We start from the raw sequence: 10,000 nt of genomic DNA, 5'->3' as shown, positions 1-10,000 counted from the left end.
ATAAGAGATGGAACACAGCGCCAAGGGATAACAACAGGAAATTGAAGCCTCAGATGAGTCACAGGGATGTTAGAAAGTATTTCCTCAGTCAGAGTTGCCAGGAAATGGAACAATCTGGAGAGTGATGTAGTAGAGGGAGGATGCATACATAGCTTTAAGAAATACAACAAAGCTCATGGAGCAGGAAAAGAGTGGACCTAGTAGTGACCAGCAGAGAGGCGGGGAGGGAACTGTGATTCGACCCCTGCAACCACAAATATAGGTAAGAACAGTAATAAAACAAGAAAGACAGGGTAGGATGGATTGCATTTTACTGTAGGGAAGCATTTTGTACATTGCCACACCAGAGAATAGTCCAAAAATTAGAAAACTAAGTAGGGTGAAAAGGCAGTGGGTCAAGGAGCATCTAAATGACAGAAAGCAGACAGTAACAGCAAGAGATGAGACATCGTAATGTGAGAGAATAACGAGTGGGGTTCCCTGAGGATCAGTGCTAGGACCACTAATATTCCTAATATACGTGAATGACCTACAAGAAGGGATTGAGTCCTATGTGTCACTGTTTGCTGACGATATAAAACTGATGAGAGGAATAAGAACATGAGAGGACAGTGATAAATAACCTCAGAGAAACTCTACGAACTGAAGATGTGGTCAAGCAATTAGAGAAGGAGAAGACAGACCGGACACAAAGTACAGCAAGGAATTGGAGCTACCTTCCTCTTGAACCAAACCTTAAGATCTCCCATTCCTCAGTGGTTATTACCCCTATATTTTTTGCGCGATCTCGTAAATAATGATAATAACTCTGGAAAATATGGAATACTTTCATGAATACTGTAACTGAAGTAAATTAAGTGCAAATTTTAATCCAAGTCAGAGGAATTGTAGAGCTCTATTAGCGAAAATAATGTAGATGGCTGAGAAGACATGGACTTCTGAGAACCTCACGTTTCCTCTTGGCACCACCACTTGCTTTAGAAGCCATTGTTAACTGCCCTTTACCTAACGTATTGCAGATACATAGCCTATGGCTGCAAAGGATTTACGGATTCGCAGATCGTAGAAATGCCCTCAAAGTTAATCGATAGTATGCCGGGATCCCAAATTTGAGTGTGTATGATAAAATCCGTGACCTCCTCACGTCATCGATTGTGGTTTAGAGGGAGTTTCCCCGACCCTCAGATGCATAAACATCTCACAAGTGAGAGTGGTGTGTCAGGGTTTATAACTCCATCATTAAGCAAGGTAAGATACATCTGTAAATGATATACGTTAAGTATATCAATGACCCCAATGGAAATAAGTCACCTTGTCTGACCTTATTGGGGTTGTCCTATGCAATTTAAACATATGTAGCTATGTAAAGTAAAAGGACACAAGTGAAACTAATGTGACATTTTTATTGTGGCAACGTTTCGCTCTCCATGAGCTTTGTTAAGCCGTTACAAACAGTACATGTATGTGTATGTATGTATAATGTTCGCCAAGACCGTAGTCCTGGCACGGGTCTCAATCTTGCGATGACCCGTCTCTGGCTCCCGAGGGAGAAAGGTTTCTACAATGATGCGACGTATGCTGCTTAAGCACTCTTCTGGTCAGTTCAACTGGTGCATCTCATAAGCGACAACACCTTATGTACTCCTGTGGAAACTAGCGAGGAGGAGGATGTCGTTATCACGGGTAACAGCTTGTCTGGTTCGTTGACTCCATGGTACACTATTGTGGCCGCAGTCAACTCTGGGTCCTCTTCGGGAGGGAATATCAGTCCTAGTTGAAAAAATGAATATTGAACTTCGTCGAACATCTAATTGGGAGAAGAAATGGAGAATTACGACTAATCCTGACAAGGTCCTTGTTAGCACGATAGGATGTTTTGCATCAACCATCGAAGATAAAGGGGGTATCTCCATCAGAGGTACACCTGTAGCCATTAGAAACCCTAACAAGATCTTGGGATATGAAATAGACAGGCTGCTCCACTCAACATCTCATGTAACTAAAAAGATCAACACAGCCAAAGCCGGTCTTAGCAGACTCTTTCGATTCAATCAAGCCCCTCAACATGTCAAAAAACATCTGTATAAAATGATAATAAGACCTATACTTGAATACCCTTGTGTCCCAATGTCATTAACAACAAAGACCAACATGCTACGGTTACAAAGGGTCCAGAATAGAGCTCTTCGCTTTATTACCGATACCAGGAGGAGAGACAGAGTTAAAATGGCAGATTTACACACACAACAAGACATTACTGCCATAAATGTACGCATTGACACTCTAAAAAAGAAACAACTTTATACAATGCAAGAACTATACATGCCAGATAGAGAACATCCTATACAAGTGATAAATACCACCGATTACACCATCAATACTCCGCCTCACAGGACTCAAAGAATGACTCTCCCACAGAGGGTTCGTCGTTTTATTCATACAGATGATTACCCTCGACCCATGATTTTGAGTAACTTACCTGACGAAGAAGATTGGATACCACCAGAACCCTTCTATGTATACTGAGAAAATCATCGCCCCCAATTAGGGAGACATCTTAAATAACTTTCTAATGTAAAATTATGCTATTGACTATTGTTGGACACCACCATTAAGAAGCTATTGTCACGAGCTTAAATCCGGCTAGAAAATTATTGCCTTTCTTGTTGTATAAATATCCGTTGTGCAATCGCGAAAAAAAAAAAAAAAAAAAAAAAAAAATTGCACCTTGTATAACTACTACCAATTCAGAGTCATGTAGTTATATACCAATTATATCTATGTGACTCTGATGGGTTAGTATTATACCTCTTTAAGAATATCTTATTAATTCACATACACTATTTAATTTGCACCAAAGTGGTTGGGCCACTTACCTTTTATATCCTACCTCTCCCCCCCCTCCCACCCTTTTCCAATATTTCCATCCTTACCCATCCTTCTTCCTTACCCATCTTACCAAAGCTCTGGTCATCATCAGAAGAAGAAGAAGTCCTAGTTGCCTGCGGAGTGTCTCGGTAACTTCGCACTCCAGAAGATAGTGTGTTAGGGGGCGCTGGACAACGTGCTGCAGTACTGGCACATCTCCTCAGCCTTGTCTACCATCATCTTGGTTGTGGGAAAGCCCAAACGAAGCCGATGGATGGCAGTACACTGCGCTCTGGACTAGCTTCTATCATATGGAGGGGGTTCTCCCCGAGTCGCTGCTCGGGACCACTGTTGAGATGGGGTATCACCTAAGACCTCCCCAATAAGTTTCATGGCTCTGGCAACCACCAGTTTGGTCTGTCGTAGGCTGATGGGGACAGTAATCCCAACATGTGGATAGTCTGTTGCTGCCTTGGCTGCATCATCTTCCACCTCATTTCCCCGGATGCCAGCATGGCTGGGGATCCAGTTCAGTGTCGATCTGTTACCCTGAACTAGTGGTAGTAGTAGTAGTGAGATAAGGTGTAGTAGTAGTAGTAATACAATATGTTAGAACAATTAACTCGCACAAGAGTAAAAGGATATAAAAGCTATAACTTGGGTAACATAAAAATAGGTTAGACAAATATTTCTATTGGAGGCTGGATAGAGAAGGCCTGTTTCAATGTAATGTGCTAAGAGAGACTATGTGATGGCAGAGTTTACTGTTTTCAGGAGGATTCTTGCTAAGACTTCAGAGATGGTGAAGCTGCCTTTGTTTTGTTTAATTGTATTAGAAACGGCTTTTAGTGAAGATTCAAGACATTTGCGTCTGCGGAAATTGGTTTCTTTGATCACTAGTTGGGCGTCCCTGAATTTCATGAGATGAAGCTGTATAGCCCTTGTGGCTTAGCGCTTCTTTTTTATTATAATAATAATGAGATGAAATTCAGTCTTTATAGCCTTTTACTCTTTTGCGAGTTAATTGTTCTAACATATTGTATTACTACCACTACAACTTATCTCACTACTACTACTACTACTACTACTACCATTAGTATTGCACCTCACTCTGAGCCTATATATACCCTCTGTGTCCATGTACTGTTTGTGATGAATGGTTTGAAAAACCGACAAGCCACACTGGCTTCATCAGTCCAATACAAAGCAGAAGGTGTAAGGGGAGGAGGAGTTTGAGGTAATCAGTCCCTCAGCCTGGAGTCGATGTGTTCAGTCCATCAATCTTGTTACAAAGAATTCTTCAACACTTGTCCAACCTTTGGACGAAGACCTACTTCGACTAGTGGATGGTACCACTATGACCCCGCCTCCTCCTGCTTCACCTCACCTGACTACAGTATATAAGCCACGTCTACGGCCCTATGCTGTACATTCTACAAGATTGATGGACTGAACACATCGACTCCAGGCTGAGGGACTGATTACCTCAAACTCCTCCTCCCCTTACACCTTCTGCTTTGTATTGGACTGATGAAGCCACTGTGTGGCGAAACGTTTCCTGAATAAAGATTCCCATATGTTGCATAAGTGTCTCAATCTTCATGTACTGTTTCTAACGGCTTGACAAAGCTCCTGGAGAGCGAAACGTTGCCACAATAAAATGTCACATTAGTTGCACTTGTGTCCTATTATACTTTACATATTGTCGGTAATTCTACCAACTTTATTACAGTATGTAACTATAACAACACTGCGACTAGCCAAGGACTCGAACCCATACTGCGTTGACTTGCCTCATGATGGGCGACAATTCATGACGCCTTTATCCACGGGACCACACAATCCTTAAGAGTAGCGCATCCAGCGGAACTGGATTCTGTACTCGCTACCCAAGGGCATACGTTGGTGTGGGTGACTCTAGGCTAATTTCATTCTAGTCCCTGTTTGGTGCACTAATACAACGAGCAGTATTTTATATTATTGTGCCCGTGGGCACAATAATATAAAATACTGCTCGTTGTACTAGTACACCAAACAGGGACTAGAACGAGTACAACATTCAGTTCCGCTGGAGGCGATACTCTTAAGGATTGTGTGGTCCCGTGGAAAAAGGCGTCATGAATTGTCGCCCATCATAAGGCAGGCCAAAGCAGCATGGGTTCGAGTCCTTGGTTAGTCGCAGTGTTGCTATTGATCAATATCACTTGTTCGTGGGCACAATAACATGTTACTATAAACAATAATTGTACTTCTGTAAACCTGTACCTAATAAACTCACGTAAGGTCCTTTGTGTTCCTCATCTTTTTCATTAAGGTTGTCTATCATTGCATTTATAGTGTTTATACGAATATTAATACAAAAAAAAATTGTATTGCTTAAATAAAATGATTATTAATGGATTTTTTAACAAGGATTGTATGAATTCCCCTGACATCCTATATTCAATAACACAATGGTTCCAGACATACGGAACAACCTGTGCTATTACCTTCATTGACATATTATTTTATGTTCAAAATATTTCAATCCTAGCGGAAGGTCTCGGTTAGATAACTATAAACTCCAGATGTGGGTCATCATATGACTAAGACCCGGGTCAGGAAACACTTGTCCTGTTTCCTGACAAACCTTACCTAGCCTAATATTTCAGTTTTATAAAAAAAACATGTACCTCACTTTAATTAATGTTTTAATAGCGACACATTGTACTTGTGTTGAAGACCTGCAACCATGGTGGATGCAAGGGTGGGGCGCCGCCCCTCTGGAAATATTTTTTTTAGTCCCTATGAAGTAAAAGCCTTGATTAGGCCTAGTCGGGAGAAAGGCTAAAACTTCTGAAATTAAATTCCGTATGCCATTCACTGTACTTTTGATTAGTTAATACGAACAGCTACTGTACCTTAGATTAGCTAATACAAATAGCTGTTGCTAATATGGTGACATCACTCTTTAAATTGTACATGTTAACCAGATATATTTCATAACTCCAGTCACTTGTGCCTCAGTGAACGTGATTGGAATAATACAAAGATCGGCATAAGTTGATAATGTAGTTAAAATGACTCACGAAATCGTAATGACGCGATTGCAAACAAACCATACCACGGGTGGGGTTAGAACCCGCGGTCAGAGAGTCTCAAAACTGAAGATTGAGACACTTATGCAGCATATGGGAATCTTTATTCAGGAAACGTTTCGCCACACAGTGGCTTCATCAGTGGCGAAACGTTTCCTGAATAAAGATTCCCATATGCTGCATAAGTGTCTCAATCTTCAACTTGTCGGTTTTTCAAACCATTCATCACAGTCTCAAAACTGCAGACTGTTGGTTTTTGATAATAATAATGCAGATCGTTGGATTCATCCTAGTTAGATGAATCTTATTGAAGGTAGCTGGTCCAGTGGCTAACTCGACGGTCTGGAATTTTGAGACTGATCGCGGGTTCTAACCCCACCCGTGGTCTACCTACCTGGAGTCTACCTGGAGGGCATTCCGGGGATCAACGCCCCCGCAGCCCGGTCCACGACCAGGCCTCCCGGTGGATGAGGGCCTGATCAACGAGGCTGTTGCTGCTGGCCGCACGCAATCCGACGTACGAACTACAGCCCGGCTGATCCGGCACCGTCTTTAGGTATCTGGTCTGAATGCAATTAAAAAATTAGTGTTGAAGATTTGAAGGGAATCAGAAGAGGCATTCAAAAAGTCGTCATATGGAAACTAATACCCAAATTTCTTCAGCAAAAATGGAAAATTAGAATATACAATTTTTTTTCAGAGGGACCAAGAGACCAATATCCTAGAATACGCATACACAGTTAAATTCTCCAATTTGATTTTGTTTTTAATTGAAAAAAATATATATACTACTGCCTTTCATGCGATAATTTCGGAAAATATAGACCAAAAAAATAAGAGGTTAAAATGATAATCTAATGGTCAAGTATGTTTATTCAGGTATACACAAATAGTTACATAGATCATCATACATAGCAGAATATGTGTACACAGGGTGGTTGTAGTTATAACCATTATTTTTAAAGGGGTGGAGGGGTAAGCCAGTGGAAGGTCTCGGTCAGATGGCCAAAAGCTCCAGTTGACCTGCATCAGGAAACACTTGTCCTGTTTCCTGATAAACATTACTAAGTGTCCTACTTATGTATGAAATGAACTTATTCACAAGGACAGTGTCCTGGCACGGGTCTGAAGCTTTCATCGACCCGTACCCCTCAAGGAAGGTTCCTTGATGTTGGTGAGGGGCTCTTGATTTAGGGAATTGGATCTGTGCTCCAGTTCCCCGAATTAAGCCTGAATGCCTTCCACATCCCCCCCTCCAGGCGCTGTATAATCCTCCGAGTTTAGCGCTCCCCCTTGATTATAATAATAATAATAATCATCGACCAGTAATATATAGTAAATCCTTCTTCCTGACCCAGCTTACCAAAATTATGGTCAAAATTACACTTACAAAACTGAATGCAATTCTTTTTTATAGGGTTAATTCCAAGATACACGACGCCAGATGTGAATTTCTTTTTAGAGGGAGGTCACACACGGTAATAGGCCTGAGCTTGCTACCACCTGCAGCTCACAAGACTGCCATCCCCACGAGCCCCTTTGGGGCAGGGCAGATGGCAGACCAGAGGCCTAGCTTCTCCCTACGAGCCCCGTGAGGGCGGGGAATGTGGCTAGGCCTGGGGACAGTTGGTCCCAAAGATGAGGGGGTACTTGTACCTCCTCCCATGGGAGACTTAGGTCTAGAGACACTCCCCAGATAGGGAGTCAAGGCCGGGTCACCACTACTTGGAAAAGACCCGGGCCGGGAGAATACCGGCGAATAAAAAAAAAAATTCTTTTAACATCGATACCATGCCTAACCCTTCTAGGGTAGGGTAGGTGCCTGAGCCCGAGCCTTTAGCTCATAAGCCTGTCATTCCCATTAGCCCCCTTGGGGCGGGGATGGCAGACCAGAGAGGCCTAGCTTGTGGCTAGGCCTGGGGACAGTTGGTCCCAAAGATGAGGAGGTACTTGTACCTCCTCCCATGAGAGACTTAGGTCTCAGACACTCCCTAAAGAGGGAGCCAAGGCCGGGCCACCACTTGGAAAAGGCCCGAGCCGGGAGAATACCGGCTAATCTTTAATAATAATAATAATAATAATAATAATAATAATAATAATAATAATAATAATAATTTCTTTTAAATTTTGCGTAAAAAAAGGAAAGTATTTATTGAAAAATTTAGTGTAAAGCATTTAGTTAAAAAAATATGCTTGTAAAAATATAGAGGTTTAATTTAAAAAATATATACCAGTTATTACTCGTGAAATGAACCTCTTGCCAGTGGCTAAGTTTTGTGCTTAACAATATTTCATTACTTGTAAACTGCATTTTGTACACCACAGAAAAAAAAATAAAGTTGTATAATTGTTGTAGCGGCGGGAAGTAGTTTGTGGCGTCGGCGGCGACGACGACGTCAGGCAGCGACGACGTCAGGCGACGACGACGACGTCAGCGGCGGCGGCGGCGGTAGCGACGACAGTGTGACAACAACAATGGCTGCAGCAGCTGTCAGTGGTGTGGTGGTGGTGGTTTTATTGGTCGTGTTGAGCTGGTGCTCAGTGGTGCCCACCTCCCTGGAGGTTATGATGGAGGAGGAGCTGAGGCAGCGCATCTCTGATGACAGCTTCCTGGTGGTGCTCTTCAGTAAGTGTACTACAAGAGTGGCAGATGGCAGGCATGTGTGCCGCTCACCGGCACCTCCACACCACCATGCTACATGACATGAGTTCTGGACATGTCTATAGCTAGAAATAAAAATTATTATTTCTCGATACGTCCTGCTAGACGTGATTTCTGGACGTCTCCAGCTGGCCTTATGGGTTTAGCGCTTAAGTTAATTCAGCTAGACATGATTTCTAGACATGATTTCTGGACATGTCTCCTAGACATGATTCCTGAACATGCTTCCTGCTAGGCACAATGCTAAGTCAGAAGTATAACCATAGGATAAAGACCATGATTTTCTTACCATCAAAATATTTCAATTCACTAGTACTTTCAAACTATCGCATTACCTTCCCTTTCTACCTTTGAGGGGATGTCTTAATGTTGGGCAACAGCTCCGGATCCAGTGTATCATATACTGCTTGTCTCATTCCTCAGGCTCTAACCCAGGTTTATTCTACACAAATACAGTTACATAGTAAGCCCTGGGATAACCCAAAAAAGTCAGACAGAGTGACTTATTTCCATTGGGGTCCTTTAATCTCTTAGATATAATATTATCCAGAGTTTGTAAGTTTATTTAGGTACAGATACACATAAGTACATACATAGCATGTGTAAATTACCTAAGATAACCCATAAAAGTCATTGACTAATTTCTATTGAGGTCCTTGTAATGTCTTATTTAAAGCTAGGAGTAATTACAGTAGACATCAGTTATGATTATAAACTTACAAAGTTAAGACAGCTAAGTAACTCAACTATGTGAAAATCAAGTTACAATCAAAGTAAATATAATAGGAATAATGTAACTACTCTAATTGTTCTCACAGCTTTACAATCTGCCTCTACATGCTCAAGATTGGCAGTTAATTGTATGCTGCAAATATGGCTTGATTTATCTGAATTTTGTTTAGTTATGCATTATAAATTATGGAATTTAAAAAAAATCCTACAGGTTGAATGACTGAAGAATCATGCAGTCTTTGTTTATATTTTTGTATACTTTTCCTGAATGTTGTAGTTCCTTAAACCATTTTGAATAACACTGCTGACTAAATTGAAAACTTGTCATATATCTAAAGCTCATTTACCATTATGCAGGTGACAGCAGTGAATGTACTGGGAAATGCAAGGAACTGGAGGATACTCTGGCACTCATAAGAGAGGATATTGTGGAGGCGTTTAATGCTTGGGTTGTACGCAGTCACTCGCCATCCCTTGCTGAACAGTATGGCCTGAGCAGCAAGGTAAGCAACACATTACGTATATAACCCACACAGGAGAAGCAAACTAGTGATGATTTGTCCATCTTAGACCATTAATGGTCCAAGTCTGTTTCATGGAATAAATTAATGGTCCAAGTCGGAACAAAATGTCATGAGTTTCTTTCTCCTATGTGAGGGTT

General features: G+C 41.6%; 2 protein-coding genes across 2 annotated transcripts in view; both read left to right on the top strand.

Annotated features, from left to right (window-relative positions):
• LOC128696937 (uncharacterized) overlaps positions 1-5,279 on the top strand; it is a 58,468-nt gene extending 53,189 nt beyond the window's left edge. Inside the window, exon 10 of the mRNA XM_070095098.1 lies at positions 1-5,279. This exon is cut by the window's left edge and continues 433 nt beyond it. The gene's annotated coding sequence lies outside the window, so the exon portion shown is untranslated.
• A 3,017-nt stretch (positions 5,280-8,296) lies between these two features.
• Positions 8,297-10,000, top strand: part of LOC128696974 (uncharacterized) — a 24,401-nt gene continuing 22,697 nt past the window's right edge. Inside the window, exons 1-2 of the mRNA XM_053788422.2 lie at positions 8,297-8,571; positions 9,697-9,842. Coding sequence (XP_053644397.2) covers positions 8,421-8,571; positions 9,697-9,842 — 297 coding nt within the window. The 5' untranslated portion in view covers positions 8,297-8,420. The remainder of the gene's footprint in view (positions 8,572-9,696; positions 9,843-10,000) is intronic.

Source organism: Cherax quadricarinatus, chromosome 49 (assembly GCF_038502225.1).
Source record: "Cherax quadricarinatus isolate ZL_2023a chromosome 49, ASM3850222v1, whole genome shotgun sequence".
NCBI lineage: Eukaryota > Metazoa > Arthropoda > Malacostraca > Decapoda > Parastacidae > Cherax > Cherax quadricarinatus.
The sequence above is the reverse complement of the archived record's forward strand: the minus strand, read 5'-3'. Positions and strand labels throughout refer to the sequence as shown.